The sequence below is a fragment of the Octopus sinensis genome, linkage group LG8 (genome assembly GCF_006345805.1).
Source record: "Octopus sinensis linkage group LG8, ASM634580v1, whole genome shotgun sequence".
In the NCBI taxonomy this organism is placed as follows: domain Eukaryota; kingdom Metazoa; phylum Mollusca; class Cephalopoda; order Octopoda; family Octopodidae; genus Octopus; species Octopus sinensis.
Window position 1 is genome coordinate 51,114,368 of NC_043004.1, and position 16,871 is coordinate 51,131,238.

At 36.1% G+C, this 16,871-nt stretch overlaps 1 protein-coding gene across 2 annotated transcripts in view; it reads right to left on the reverse strand.

Annotated features, from left to right (window-relative positions):
- Positions 1 to 3,725: 3,725 nt before the first annotated feature.
- Positions 3,726 to 16,871, reverse strand: part of LOC115215037 (mitogen-activated protein kinase kinase kinase 1-like) — a 252,885-nt gene continuing 239,739 nt past the window's right edge. For both annotated transcript variants that reach the window (XM_029784171.2, XM_029784170.2), the window contains exons 16-20: positions 15,392 to 15,554; positions 12,653 to 12,784; positions 9,244 to 9,386; positions 8,766 to 8,897; positions 3,726 to 4,060 (exon numbers count right to left, since the gene is read on the reverse strand). In XM_029784171.2, coding sequence (XP_029640031.1) covers positions 3,905 to 4,060; positions 8,766 to 8,897; positions 9,244 to 9,386; positions 12,653 to 12,784; positions 15,392 to 15,554 — 726 coding nt within the window. In that variant the 3' untranslated portion in view covers positions 3,726 to 3,904. The remainder of the gene's footprint in view (positions 4,061 to 8,765; positions 8,898 to 9,243; positions 9,387 to 12,652; positions 12,785 to 15,391; positions 15,555 to 16,871) is intronic.

A 16,871-nucleotide genomic window follows, 5' to 3' on the forward strand; every position in this document is an offset into this window, starting at 1 on the left:
TATATATAATGTATATATATATTATATATATGTATATATATATATTATATATATATATACACTTATGTACATATATGTCTAGTCCATGTATATATGCATATATATAAACACACACATGTACATATATGTGTATATATATACATAAATATGCATCTCTACATATATATGCATGTATTTATACATTTAAGATATACAGCGAGAGAGAGAGAGAGAGAGCTACACTATATAAATATGTATATATGTGTGTATATATATATATAAATATATATGTCTACACACATGTCTATATTTATACATATATATACATACATATACATATATATATTTATACATATACATCTATGTGTATACATATACATATGTGTATACACACACACACATATATATATATATATGTATGTATACACTTCAACTCTCCTGTCCAGTCATTGTGATTGGCTATCAAGTGGAATGGGCTGATGTAGTGACATCAGTCATCAAACAAAGGCTCAGAATCTAATGGTGAGGTAGGCTAAGACAAACTGGTAAACCACGGCTGAGTACAAGAATGTTCATTCTATACCCTCGTCAGAAATCAAGCTCATTACAATTTAATGAGGTACAACTTTGAAGTCATACCACTGCTCTTAGAAGATGGTTTCATGTAAATTGTATTTTGTAGATGATGTATAGCTTATTTTAATACCACCATATATACATATATAAATATATATATACATATATAATATATATATATATATGAGAGAGAGAGAGAGAGACAGAAAAAGAGAGATATATAGACAAATAGGCAACTATGTTGATAATATGTGTGTATATATATATATAAATATATATATATACATATGTTTGTATATATATATAAATATATAATGTTATATAATTAGGGCTCAGTAAAATAATTTACTTTACTACACACTGAAACTTTTAGAAAGTTTCAATGTGTGGTAAAGTAAATTATTTTACTGAGCCCTAATTAAATAACGTAATATTTTAAATATAACTTGAATGGCCCTTTTACATACTGAACACTGCTTGGTGGAATTAATTAATAATTAATTGATTTTACCCTTTTATTATTGATTATATAATATATATATATATATATATATATATATATATATATATACAGATATGTTTGTATATATATATATATATATACCTAATACATCAGTGTCAGAGTCCCACAAAACATAGCTGCTGAGGAAAGTCTGTTTTTTATGCCCACCCCCACTCTCGAGCGAAAATAGAAATGTCATCATTTATTGTACTCATAGTGAAACAAAGCAAGGAGGAGAAAAATAAAGACAATCTGTTCTTTCATCAAGCCATATTGGTAGTCAATGGTGGTGGTCATGGCAGTGTGATGATGATGACAGCGGTGGGTTGATCTATGACGATTAACTCCAGTTGTAAACATTTAAATTGTAGACTATATATATATACACATATAAATATATGTATATGTATGTAGATATAAACATACAATTTATAGTCTGTATTAAATATATAGCACATGTATATTCTATATCAAATATATAGTGCAACAGCATGTATATAAAAAAATATATCGCCGAGAATATATATTAGATATGTTAAATTCATGTTTTTAAGTAAGTCTGTACATGTGTGTGTATGTGCTTATGTTTATGAGTATAAGCATGAATACAATACAGATATATGTATACATATATATACACATATACACATACAGGTACATATATGTATATATGTATGTACTGTATTGTAGAAAATATGTATAAATGTGTATGTATATATATATATATATATATATAAATGTACGTACACATATATACAGAGGTTATTCTTGGTCTCACCTGTTTAAAGAAACATAGTAAGGCCACATGCAATAAAGTACTCCAACTATGAAATACAAAGCATGAAAATATTTTATAGTAAACAGCAAAGTCCAATAAAAAGCATTTCTTTAAATTCAGAAACACAACATCTTTTGTTGGGCTCACTGTTTTAATAATGCATATATATATATATATATATATATGCATGCACACATATGTATATACATATACACATATGCAACCATATATACATACATGCATGTACAAATTTATATATTCATATACATGTACATATATAGATCTCTATAAATACATGTGTGCGCGCGCGTGTGTATATATATATATATATATATATATATATATATATACACACACACACACACACATACACACACACATATATTGTGTATATATGTATGTATATACTCATACACATAAAGATAGTAGCACATACACACAATGCTAGTTTCTTTGTATACGTATATAAAAAAAAAAAAGGCGTTTCGTGAATTCAGTAGTAAAAAAACTGGGTTTCTCCGGAAAATATATATAGAAAATATATTCAATACAAAATCTGTATAGAAAATATATTCGATGGTCTCAACCAAGTAATGTTACATATAATGACGTGTGTCTGTTTGTGTGTGTGCATATGCGCGTGTGTATGTAGAGTCTGTCAGAGTCGAGACACGATGACGGACAAACAATCAGCAGTAGAAAAAGACTAACGAGGAAGGCAATGTGGCAAGTCAATTAAGAGCAACCAAAGAGGTTGTATATATGTATGGATGTATGTATGTATGTATGCATATTTGCATACATGTGTGTGTGTGAGTGTTTGCATTTGTGCATGGATGTAAATTTGTGTGTAAGTATGTATGCATATATTTATATATATATATATATTCAAACATATAAGGGATGGCCATAATAGGATATCCGACTCACTAGAAAGAGCAGCCAAATTCCAAACCACTAGTAGTTGTAACTCTGAAATGAATGCTGACGAGGCAACGCCAGTGGTAAATAAATTAATTAAATTAATTTATTTTCAAAAGATTGCCGAAACTATGCATAGTCCAGAAAGGAGAGGGTAAACGTTTTTATTTCTCTTTCCATTTCAGAATTACAACTATTAGTGGTTTGGAGTTTGGCTGCTCTTTCTAGTGAGTCGGATGTCCTATTATGGTCATGTATATTATATAGTCTATTGACTATATTTTCTTTCTCACTTGACCACTGGTAGCGGAGAATTTTTCTAGAATTTTTTGCTACCCTAAAATTTATTAATTATTTATATATATATATATGAATACATGATAAATATATGTATATCTATACATACATATTATATATGTAAATATATATGATGATGATGATGATATATATATATATATCTATGTACATATATCATATATCTACATATTTATATATATATATATATACACACAAGTGGAGGTGCGAGGCTTAGTGGTTAGGGTATCAGCACCATGATCGTAAGATTGTGGTTTCAATTCCTGGACCGGTCGACGTGTTGTGTTCTTGAGCAAAACACTTCCTTTCACGTTGCTCCAGTCCACTCAGCTGGCAAAAATGAGTAACGCTGCGATGGACTGGTGTCCCATCCACCTGGGAAACACATACGCCATAGAAACCGGGAAGCCGGGCCCATGAGCCTGGCTAGGCTTTAAAAGGGCGCATGTATATTTTTTTTATACACACACATATATAGATAGATATACACATACATACATGTGTGTGTGAGTGTGTGTGTGTGTGTGTACATAGTTTAGTTGCGCACATATAAGTCTGTGTGTTTACATATACACACAAAGACTATCACATCACGTATACACACATGTTTCGGAATGGATTTCAGTAGTTTTTACTTTAATGAAATGTCATAGAGTTTCTGTTTTTCGTTTTTGTTGTGTATTTTTTTTTTAAATATAATATTTTTGTTCGTTAATTATTTCTACTGTCACACCACTGCATATATACTTGTTGCATAAAATATGCACATCAATTTCTGCATGCAAGCTGTAGTGGTGGTGTGACACCTTTGAATGAATGCAAATTGCATTCTGTCACCGATTCAAATGTTGCATAAAAACAGGGTGTGTGAGTAGCTCCTTAGCTGGCGGTCTGTCTTCGGACTTTACTTCCAAACAACGAAGCATAATGTCACGTACACCGGGGGACATCTTCTGTGGTATTGGTGGAGGCTGCACCGATGAAGCTATCTGCAAGGACCAAACCAAAGAAAAACAATTAAAAAAAAAGATTAACTACAATATATAAACTTCAAGAAAACATGAAATAATTCTTTCTCGGTATGGTGGATCTTGAAGCACACAGAGCTATAAATATGAGTGTGTAAATATTGGGTAAAAAAAGCCCTTCAGATAAAAAAGAAATCAAAGGTTGCTTATGGAGTATGAACCTGTATCTCGTGTAGACATGGCAGATGTTCTACCACTGGACCAAAGCAATCCTTTGAATTTCTCTTTCCTATATGGAAACTTTATTCTTACCAGCAAGAAATGTATCTTTCATCCTTTACTTGTTTCAGTCATTCAACTGCAGCCATGCTGGGGTACCACCTCGAGGAGTTTTTAATAGAATAAATCAACCCCAGAGCAGTTTTTTTTTTTTTTTAAAAGTCTGTTGCTATTGGCATCTTTTTGCTGAACCAGTAATTTACAGTGATGTAAACATACCAACACAGGTTGCCAAGCAGTGGTGGGGGACAATCACAGACACAAAGACACCCTACCACACACACACATATATGAGGGGGTGCTGTAAAGTTCCTGGCCTTGGGTAAAAGAAAATATAGGAGGATCAGTTAATTATGATTTTATTCAACATGTTACCCTCTCAGATTCACACACTTATTGCAGTGGTCCTTCAGTTTTTCTAAATTCTGTAAAAGAACATGGAAGGTTGGGCTTCCAACCAGGCCTTTCTCGACACCCTTAAAGCCAAGAACTTTTCAGCACCCCCTCATACACATGATAGGCTTCTTTCAGTTTCTGTCTACCAAAGCCACTCAAAGGGTTCCAGTTAGCCTGAGGCGATAATAGGAGACACTTGCCCAAGGTATCATGTAATGGGACTGAACCCAGAACAATGTAGTTGAGAAGTAAGTTTCTTATTTCTTTATTGCCCGCAAGGGGCTAAACAAGGACAGACAAAGGGATTAAGTCAATTACATTAACCCCGGTGCGTAACTGGTACTTAATTTACCAAACTCGAAATAATGAAAGGCAAAGTCAACCTCAGCGGAATTTGAACTCAGAACGTAATGGCAGACGAAATACCTATTTCTTTACTACTCACAAGGGGCTAAACACAGAGAGGACAAACAAGGACAGACAAATGGATTAAATTGATTATATCGACCCCAGTGCGTAACTGGTACTTATTTAATCGACCCTGAAAGGATGAAAGGCAAAGTCGACCTCAGCGGAATTTGAACTCAGAACGTAACGGCAGACGAAATACCTATTTCTTTACTACCCACAAGGGGCTAAACACAGAGAGGACAAACAAGGACAGACAAATGGATTAAGTCGATTATATCGACCCCAGTGCGTAACTGGTACTTATTTAATCGACCCTGAAAGGATGAAAGGCAAAGTTGAACTCAGAACGTAACGGCAGACGAAATACCTATTTCTTTACTACCCACAAGGGGCTAAACACAGAGAGGACAAACAAGGACAGACAAATGCCCTTGAATGTTGGAAGTTTCTAAATTCCTATGACATCAACAACATACAATTCTTGCTGGTAAGATTAAAGTTTTTTTTTTTTAAAGTTGATTAAAGTTGATTACTTATCCAAAAGGATAAAAGGCAAAGTTGACCTCAGTGGAATTTGAACTCAGAATGTAAAGACAGAGCCCTGCATGCTAACAATTCTGCAATTTTGCTGCCCAAATAATATTAAATATAAAACAAAGCAAAACAATGACATACGTATTCAATCTTAATATATTTCACCAGATTTGAATATGAATATGCTAATCACTATTGTATTTTGTCTATGAAGAACACGTCCTTGATTCTCATTTGTATAACTCCTCCCACAAACACTCTCCTCTTTCTTATCCTGTCTCTATGATTCTTTCTGTTTCACTGCGCGAAATTTCTGATCTTTCTTTGTACTGTGACGATCTGATTATCTCCCTTGTAATAGCAGTAGTAAGCAGGTGTTTGGGACAAAAGCGAACGTGAAATTTTGATAGAAAAATTGTCATCTAGATAATTTTTAAACAGGAAGTTTGTATCACAGAACCTGGGTGCATTCTCAGGCAGGTTGGTATCAAAAGGGTTAAAGACAGACGGTATAATAAGCAAAAAAGTTTTTAAATGTGAAGAATTATAACAAGGAAAGGAAGTCTTAAAAAAAAATTAACCATTTTACTCTTTTTTTTTATTCTTTTACTTGTTTCAGTCATTTGACTGAGGCCAAGCTGGAGCACCGCCTTTAGTCGAGCAAATCGACCCCCAGGACTTATTCTTTGTAAGCCTAGTACTTATTCTATCGGTCTCTTTTTGCCGAACCGCTAAGTTACGGGGACATAAGCACACCAGCAGCGGTTGTCAAGTGATGTTGGGGGGACAAACACAGATACACAAACATATACATACATATATACGACAGGCTTCTTTCAGTTTCCGTCTACCAAATCCACTCACAAGGCTTTGGTCAGCCCAAGGCTATAGTAGAAGACACATGCCCAAGGTGCCACGCAGTGGGACTGAACCCAGAACCATGTGGTTGGTAAGCAAGCTAGTTACCATATTTCTGTTGAAATAAACCTAATTTGTTTCAATTAACTTTGAAAATAATGGAGAATTTAGTAAACAGTGACCAAAAATTTGAGAACTTTGTATTAACTAAACAGAAAAAATAAGTTGACATGTGAATTTAACGCATATTTTTCCTTATAATTCCTTAATTTCAATTTCAAATTTCTATTCTTACTCAAAAGATTAATCAGTCGGGGTCACCATTTTATAATGGAAGGCAACGTTTACAATATTGGGAGAATATCGCCTTCTCCCATTATATTTTGTTTGTCGTATACTTCAGACTCCAGCAGGCGAAGAAAGAAGTCTTTAAGTACAAATGCAATTTACAACCGGTTTATTTACAAGATTCACAGAATAGGTGAAGTGCATTGCTCTCAGCAACCATCTCGAGCTGTGTGCATTGTGTTGTATCTCCACTAGTGTGGGCACATTGCCTCTGCAGGTACAACATGCAGACAGGCCCAGCCAGTGAAGTGTGCTCAGCAAGCACTGCTGCATCAAAGCAGAGAGAGAGAGAATGAGTCTGTTTCTGTTTTGCCTTATATACAGTTTGCTATCATGAGCCTTGTTGTGATGTTGCACATGGGAAACGGATGCTGGTGAGGTCTCGCTCCAGTCTCGGAGATGGCAGTGGCTGCCGCAAGATCTCATCCAATATGGCGCTGACTGCTTGTGCCACTACAGCTTCAATTGATTTTGAAAATTATGAAGTGTCTAATAACTTCATCATGAATTAAGCTAGTGTTTTGGGCTTGAAATTTTGACTGGAGATTTTAATTTAAAAATTCTTTTTAAACAAGAAGGCGCAGGAGTGGCTGTGTGGTAAGTAGCTTGCTAACCAACCACATGGTTGCAGGTTCAGTCCCACTGCATGGCATCTTGGGCAAGTGTCTTCTGCTATAGCCCCAGGCTGACCAATGCCTTGTGAGTGGATTTGGTAGACAGAAACTGAAAGAAGCCTGTCGTATATATGTATGTATATGTATGTGTGTGTGTGTGTGTGTGTGTGTGTGTGTGTGTGTGTGTTTGTGTCTGTGTTTGTCTAGCATTGCTTGACAACCGATGCTGGTGTGTTTACGTCCCCATCACTTAGCGGTTCAGCAAAAGAGACTGATAGAATAAGTACTGACTGGGCTTACAAAGAATAAGTCCCAGGGTCGATTTGCTCGACTAAAGGCGGTGCTCCAGCATGGCCGCAATCAAATGACTGAAACAAGTAAAAGAGTAAAAGAGAAGAAATTTGTAACAGAGAACCAAGGGTGGTCTCAGGCTGGATGGCATCAAAACGGTTAAAGCCAAATGGTTTAGGCTAGCACTCCATCTGATCTGATCAATGGAACAGCCCACTCATGAAATTAACGTGTAAGTGGCCAAGATATGCATCTCTTAATGTAGTTCTGAGGGAAAGTCAGCATGACACAGGATGTGACAAAATTGGCCCTTTCGAATTACACGTACGGCTCATTCTTGCTGTGTGAGTGAACTAGAGCAACATGAAATAAATTGTCTTGCTCAAAGACATAATGCGCAGCCAAATATTGAACTCACAACCTTATGATCAGGAGAAAAATTACTTGACCACTAAGCCATGCAACTTCACAATATAGTTTAACCCTTTCGTTACCAATCCAGCTGAAACCAGCTCTGGCTCTGAGTACAAATGTCTTGTTTTCCTAAGTTTTTAATTAAAATCTTCCACCAAACCTGAGTCACAATTTATATGCCTAACACTAGCTGAATGATAACTAAGTTATTTTAGTAAACTCTTTGTTATATTTAAAATCAATTGAAAGAAACACAGAGCATCTCAACAGAAATATGGTAACAAAAGGGTTTAAATATATATAACAGAGAAACAATTCTTAACCCTTTTGATACCAATCCGGCTAAAACCGGCTCTGGCTCTGAGTACAAATGCCTTGTTTTCCTCAGTTTTTAATTAAAATCTACCAAACCTTAGTCACAATTTATGTTCCTAACATTAGTTGAATGATAACTAAGTTATTTTAAGTAAATTCTTTGTTATATTAAAATTAATTGAAAGAAACACAGAGCATCTCAAAATAAATACAGTAACGAAAGGGTTAACTATAAACAAATAACAAAACATTTGAAGAAGTCTTACTCGAAAAATTAAAGCCAAATGGTTTGATATGTCATTAGCATTCCATGGTGGTTTTGTTGTGGCCATTTCAATCATTACACAGCCAACACTCCACACATCACAACCTCGTCCATAGCTCTCCCCTCGGAGTACCTGATGGAATGATAGAGAAATAAACAGATTGAATTACAGAGTAAATCTTAATTAATATGATTAAACACTTTTTTAATTATTCAACAGTCTCACAGCATAAAGATTTAATTCGAAGGTTTTTATATTAGTTTTCAAGATGTACATGTATAGATTGCTTGTTCTTTAGAGTGTGTGTGCATGCATGTATGAGTGTGTGTGTGAGAGAGAGAGAGAGAGAGAGAGAGAGAGTGAGTGGGTGACTGAGTGACTGTGTGTGTGTGTGTGGTTCTGTAGCATGGGGGAGATGGAATAGTGAAACAAGCAGTAATGAAGTAATGATAGAATGATAGAATGTCAGTAATTTTACCTCTGGCGCCATAAAGGCTATTGTCCCTAGTAATTGTCCCTGAAATTCACCAGCCTGAGTAGTCTGTGAGGCCAAACGAGCAGCAGCACCAAAATCACCAATTCGGACCCTCTGTCCAGTACTGTCCACTAAGAGGTTAGCACCTGCAGATATTAATATAGAGAGATGTGAGTGTTGTGGTCAATGAGGGTGTGTACACCAGTTGTAGGCAAACTGCAGCCCACAATGCTGCATGGCTAATGAAAAATTACTTTGAATTTTATATTTCGTAGTGCAGCCAGCCTGAAGATGTGCCATGTTTCATACAGCCTGCTTCTCTAAAAAGGTTTACCCATGCTTGGTGCACACAGTACAGAGTGAACAGTTCACAAAACAAACACAAACGCACATGCACACACACACACACACATATTTTTTATTAATATTTAGCAGAGTCAACAGAATGAATCAAAGTCCAAAAGTTTCGTGCGTTGGCACTTATCAAACCGGTTACAGGTTGCAGGTCCGTGTGTTTATTGTAGCTATGTAAGACACAAATAAGATGATAATTTATTTTCGAATGCAGAGACACCGTTAGAATATCAAAAACATTTGATAAATTACTCTTACAAAGCAGAAAAATCTGTCACCAAACACCCATGGAACTATTTGACAGATTTTTCCACTTTGTAAAGGTAATTTACCCAATTTTTCTGTTGTTCTAATGGCATTGCTGCGTTTGAAAATAAATTATCATCTCTCTCATTTGTATTTTACAGTAAACATTTCAACGCTCATAAAAAAACAAATGTTAGTTTGTTTACATTTATATACACTTAGTTATATATATATCTGTAAATGTAATATGTGACAATTATTCGGTAGCCATGATAAAACCTCGAATTCTGGATGTTGGGGTGGAAATCCACGCTGCCATCTCTTCAGTTATCCGGCCATCGGAAAAAACGCTATGAAAATGACCGTTAAAGAAAGGGAAATTACTGTGTGATTGACCGTTATTAAGACAAAAGAGGTCTTTGAATGATTGCTAAGTGAGGGGAGGGAGTAAAAGTAAGAGGGAAAAAATGTACATAGTATTCGTGTAAGCACATATGTCTTTACCTACACATGTGCTCCTGCACACCCACATACATGTGCCTATAATTATACACTCACCCACACCATTCGGCAAAAAATATATATAAATACAATCCCCCCCACATACACATGTGCACCAAAAAGGTTCATACACAAGTCTATATACACACATGTATGTATACACACACACACACACAGGTTAGAATATAAGTACATAAGGTGGGAAAAATATGTATAATATAATAAGTGTTAAGTACAATTCATAGGATTATGTGCAAAAGTCAGGAAAGTGAACAGTGAATGAGTCAAGATATACATGTGTGCATGCGTATGGAGGGGTGGGATATCAGGTGTAGTGTTGGCACCGAAGATATAGTAATATGCTTTTATTAAAGCTGCAAAATTATCACAAGACTCAGAGTTTCACATTCCCATTCATCACAACTGTCCAACAAATGGGAACGTGAAACTCTGAGTAACAGTCTTGTGATAATTTTACAGCTTTAAAACAGTGAAGCAGTAACATTTTGTAGAAGGTTGATTATTATGACCAGTCAGAGAGTGGCCGTTAGTTTTGCACCAGACTCAAATGACCTGACGAGTCGCCTATACTGCTAAGTGCTTTATAGGTGCAAAACCAATAGCCACTCTCTGACTGGTCATAACAATCAACCTTCTAAAATATAAATACATATATACATATATATATATATAATATATATATATATATATTATATATATATATATATATATATAGTAGTAGTAACAGAAAAGAGGAATTTCGGTTGTCCCCACGTGATGGATTGTAATGTATATAAGAAAAATAAAAATGGAAAATACGCACACTTACATGGTTATAATATAATTTTTAATGTATCGACCGGTTTCGCAATCGCTATTCACGATACAATGTTTAATTTATATGAAAATATATTTTTTCTTAAGAAGAAAATGGATCCATGTTGTTTATAATGAGATTCACGAGTGAATGATTTTACAAGTTGACAAGTAAAGGGAGGTAATTGGTTGTTATTATTGTCTGTAAGGGAGATAACTGTTTAGGTTTTGGGTGGGGGAAAAATGTGTACAGAAAGGAGACAGGTTTAAAAAAAAAGGGGGCCTTCTTTAGTAGGGGATTTATGTACAGTGATGTAAAAATATAAAAATTGGTTATGCGTGCTTATTCAGACGCGTTTTGTATTTTTCAATGAAAAAAGTTTCTTTATTTAAGCGTTCTAGTTGAGAGATTGTGTCTTTGCACTGGTAGAAAGGGAAGACTGTAAAATGTGGTTTGATGTTACCTGCACATTTTTCTATGTGTTCAAAAAATATATTTTCATATAAATTAAACATTGTATCATGAATAGCAATTGCGAAACCGGTCGATACATTAACAATTATACTATAACCATGTAAATGTATTTTCCGTTTTTATTTTTCTTATATATATATATATATGCATATGACATACATCCAGAACCACGCTAATAGCCAAGGAGTGAAATTTAGAATTCTGCGGTTTTCTGTGAATCGCTTTTGATAAAACTTTTCCCAGCTAGTTTGCACAACTATGGCAACACCATTGTTATGTTTTCATTATTCTGTGTAATGTCCTTTCTTTTTTATTTCAGATTCTTCAGTTTTTGGGTGAACCACACTAATAGCTTTTGAATGAAAATAGCCCATCTAAACATTTTTTGTTTTTCAGAAAATGAAGGGTAATGATACATATTAAGAATATACTGAGTATATATTTAACAGAAAACGTAATAAAATCATAACATTTATTTGAGGAATATTGGTTGCAAGTTACGTGGGAAACCTGGACAAACAAGCAAAGCCCTTTTCACTACCTCTGGACTTCCTCATGTACCAAAATCCACCAGAAGTCGCATCCTTGGGACCATGGCCTTCGAATTATTGGTAGAACTCGTTTTTGCCAGCAGCGTGGACTGGAGCAATGTGAAATAAAGTGTCTTGCTGAAGGACGTAACACAGTTGCCGGGAATTGAACTTATGACCCTGTGACTGTGAGCTGGATACCCTAACCACTAAGCCACACAACAGGCATATAACACACACATATATCACATACACACACATACACATACATATATTGTACTATGGCTATAGGACAGATTGAGTTAGGCTTTCACAACAATACAGAGTGTCATAGTGTTGTGTCATGGCTTTGATATGTACAGTGGTAGCATTTGTTGTGGCTACAGTATACAGTGTAGTAGTGTTGTGTTGTGGCTACAGTGTTGAACAACTGAATGATATTCTTAGAACTGACCCATATGACCAGATTGGTTTGAGGTTTGCCACTCACCTTTAAGATCACGATGTAGAACTTGGTTTTCGTGAAGATATGTCAAGCCACGAAGTACTTGGTGTGTGTAGCTAATGACCACAGTCTCAGAAAAGCTGCCATACTTTGCCAATAGGTTGGAAACAGAGCCACCTGGTGACATAAGGGTACATAAAAAAAAGAGCATTACACACAGCAGCTAAATACATCATCATCATCATAATTTAGTGTCTGCTTTCCATGCTGGCATGGAATAGACTGTTTCACTGGAACTGGAAAGCCAGAGAACTGCCCCAGGTTCCAGTTTAATTTGGCATGGTTTCTATGGTTGGATGCCCTTCCTAATGCCAACCACTCCAAGAGTGTAGTGGGTGCATTTTGTGTGCCACCAGCATGGGTGCCAGTTACGTAACACTAGCATCAGCCACAACTTCTCAAGCACAGTATATCATCAAAGGTCTCAGTCACTTGTCACTGCCTTCATTAGGCCCAATGTTTGAAGGGTGCTTTTTACATGCCAGTTATGTGACACTGGCATCGGCCATGACTATGATTTCACTTGGTTTCACGGGTCTTCTCAAGCACGGCGTATCACCAAATATCTTGGTCACTTGCCATTGCCTCTGTGAGGCCCAAAGAAAATGAAGTAGATTTTCAATGTGGGATAGTTGTGAAAACAGCCTAGAAAATCAGGTAAATACCCCTAGAAAAGGTATAGGGTACGATTTTCTGTGACCACCTGCTAGCAGCTCTTTCCCATCTTAGAGTATTTACCCAATTTTCAAAATTCGAAATTTAATTTATTTTCAGTAACCCACACAACGTGGGGTGCTTGGTGTTAGGAAGGGCATATAGATGTAAAAACCATGCCAAAACAGACACTGAAGCCTGGTGCAGTCTTCTGCCTAGCCAGCTCAAGTCAAACCGTCCAACCCATGCCAGCATGGAAAGCAGGTGTTAAAGGATGATGATGATGATGATATATATATATATATATATGAAATAACAGAAGTTGAACATGCACAGCGAATGTATATGAAAATTTATTTATATTAATATCAATGCACCTAACCAGTTTCACATTTGTGTTATTTTCAAAAGTGTACTATTTGAGAGACATGGAGCTGTGTCACAAATTATCATTTCTAGGCATTGTCCTAAAGTTTGTTCATTTTTATAAAGAGACTAGCAGTATCGCCCGGCGTTGCTCGGGTTGTAAGGGAAATAACTATATAAGCATTTTTAGAGAGTTATAGCCAAAAAATAGCAAAAAAAATTATGGTAAATTTTTTTTTATATCGTTGACTCATCGTAGACATTTTTAGAGAGTTACTTCCCTTATATAATAGCGAAAAAATGCATCAAAATGGAAAAAATTATGGTAAATTTTTTTTTAAATCGTAGACTCACGCTAATACCCAGAAGGGCTCGATATGAATCACGACTATAAGATACCCGGTTTTGGTTAAACTGAACGCAAAATGTGGGAGTAGTTAGGAATCTAAATCGTAGGAGACAGACACACAACTTCACTTTTATATATAAAGATGTGGCTCCCATCACAATCAGTTAACATACAGATTGACTGGTTGGAGATGATCACACAGTAAAGTAAGGGTACTTTTGGATCAGTTCTCTGCAATGTCCATTGATTATGGCCAAATGATAGCTGTGTGTGAGGGTAACATCAAAGGTTTAGTGCAGGAGCTCTGTCACGTGACAGTCACACCAATAGCTATGTCTCCTCTAGTCCTTGAAATAAAACACAGCTGAAAGGCTACACATTTTCACAGAGAATTACAATTGATACCATTTATATGATAGTGGTATATATTTATATATATATATATTGCTCAGGTACCTATCACTGACAAAGCCAAATGAGATCGAAATCTTGTGATCTGGTAGTCCTCTCAGTAGAAGTAGCAGTGATTGCCTGCCACTGGTGAAGCTATATATATATATATATATATACTAAGTAATTAGGGTTCAGCAACGATTTGCCTCACCACACACCAAATTTAGAAATAGCAGTCAAAAAATCTTGGCTATTCTTTAAAGTAGAAAGAATAGCCAAGACTTTTTGACTGCTATTTCTAAATTCGGTGTGTGGTGAGGCAAATCGTTGCTGAACCCTAATTACTTAGTATTACTTAAACTTACCTTGAATTGGTCTTTTACATGCCGAATTCTACTTGGTGAAATTACTGATTACTTCTTAATTAATTAATTTCACCCTTTGTTATTTATATATATATATATATATATATATATATATACACACTGTATTAAACCTTAGGCAAGGCTCACCATTCAACTTTATATAAATACCTTAGTATATTTAATTACAGCTTTAAAATTATGAATTCTTATTATCATAAGATTATCCCTGATCTCCAAACCATGCGGTTGTGAAATACTTAACAACACAACCTGCCTGCACCTTGCCATCTATTCAGTCAGGACTAAGCTAGACTAAGCCACAACATCACCATCACTGTTGCTGCCAACCACCACCACCACCACCACCACCACCACCACCACTACTACTACTACGACAGCTGCTGCTACAGCTACTACTATTACACCACTACCACCTACTACTGCTACTTGTACACCTACAACTACTACCATCGACTACTACTACTATTAATACTACCACCACCACCATTACCTACTACTACGACTACTACTACTATGACTACGACTACTACGACTACTACTACTACAGATACTACTACTACTACTACTACTACTAACCTGGCATCCATTCAACAAACATATTGAAGTGGCAGCCTTGCCGTGTGGCACCCATGATCCGTACAACATTGGGATGATTCAGTGCAGCTATCATGTGAATCTCCTCCGTGACATCTTGGATCACCTTCTCCTGCTCTTCTTCCGTGTTCCGACAGAAGGAAATCTGAAATGATAAAGAAGGAGAAATAATCATCATTAAACCAATTGGTTAAGTAAATATCTAAACAAAGCATGTTAACGAATCTCTTATCATTCAGATGCCAGTGCCCCATAAAAAGCACTATCCAAAACGTGATCAAGGCCAGGCCCACCTGACTGGCCCCTGTCCCAGTGGCAGTTAAAAAGCACCCACTACACTCTCGGAGTGGTTGGCATTAGGAAGAGCATCCAGCTGTAGAAACCTTGCCAGATCAGATTGGAGCCTGGTGTGGCCTCCTGGCTTTCTAGACCTCAGTCAAACCATCCAACCCATGCCACTATGGAAAACGGATGTTAAACGATGATGAAGCTGGCTTCGCAACTACATGGTTCCAAGTTCAGTTCCATTACACTGCACTTCCAGCAAGTGTTGTCTGCTACAGCCTTGGGCTGACAAAAGCCCCATGAGGGGATTTGAGAGACACACTAAAAAGAACACGTTATTCATTCACTCATTCATGCATGCATACTTACATACATGAGTATACACACGTTCTCTTTTTTTCTTCTTTTTTTCTGTCATTTTTTTTTTACCTGTCACTAGACTATGACCATGCTGGAGCACCACCTTGAATTTTTAGTTGAATGAATCAACTCCAGGACCTATTTTTTAAAGCCTGGTAATTATTTCATCAGACTCTTTTCTTAAACCGCTAAATTATGAGGATGCAAACACACCACACTGGCTGTCAAGGGGGGACAAACACAGACATGAAGTCACACACACACACACACATATATGAGGGGCTTCTTCTCGCTTCCGTCTACTAAATCTACTCACAAGGTTTTGGTCAGCCAAAGGCTATAGTAGAAGACACTAACCCAAGGTGCCATGCAGTGGGACTGAACCTGGAACCATGCAATTGGGAAGCAAGCCTATTACCATGTATATGTATATATATATATAATTAATAAAAACAGCTGTTTGCAACATTACACCATAAAGAAAAATTATAGTCATCATCTAAACTTAACTAACACCTACATTGCTTGAAATAGGAGTTAAAATGCTACAATGCTGTTACAAAGCACGTGACATACTCTGATAGGGGCGGCAATCACACCGAACGAAGAGTTCCTTAAACTGACCGGCCAGTTTCGGCTATTTCCATAGCCATCTTCAGTAAGGCCGGCTCATTTGGCTGATTCCAGGCAACCTCGCCTATCAGAGTATATATATATTCACCATAAAAATCTATGGATGATTTAGCAGATCGCTAATGTGTATACAAAAATTAATAAAAGCAGCTGTTTGAAACATTATACCATAAAGGAAAATTAT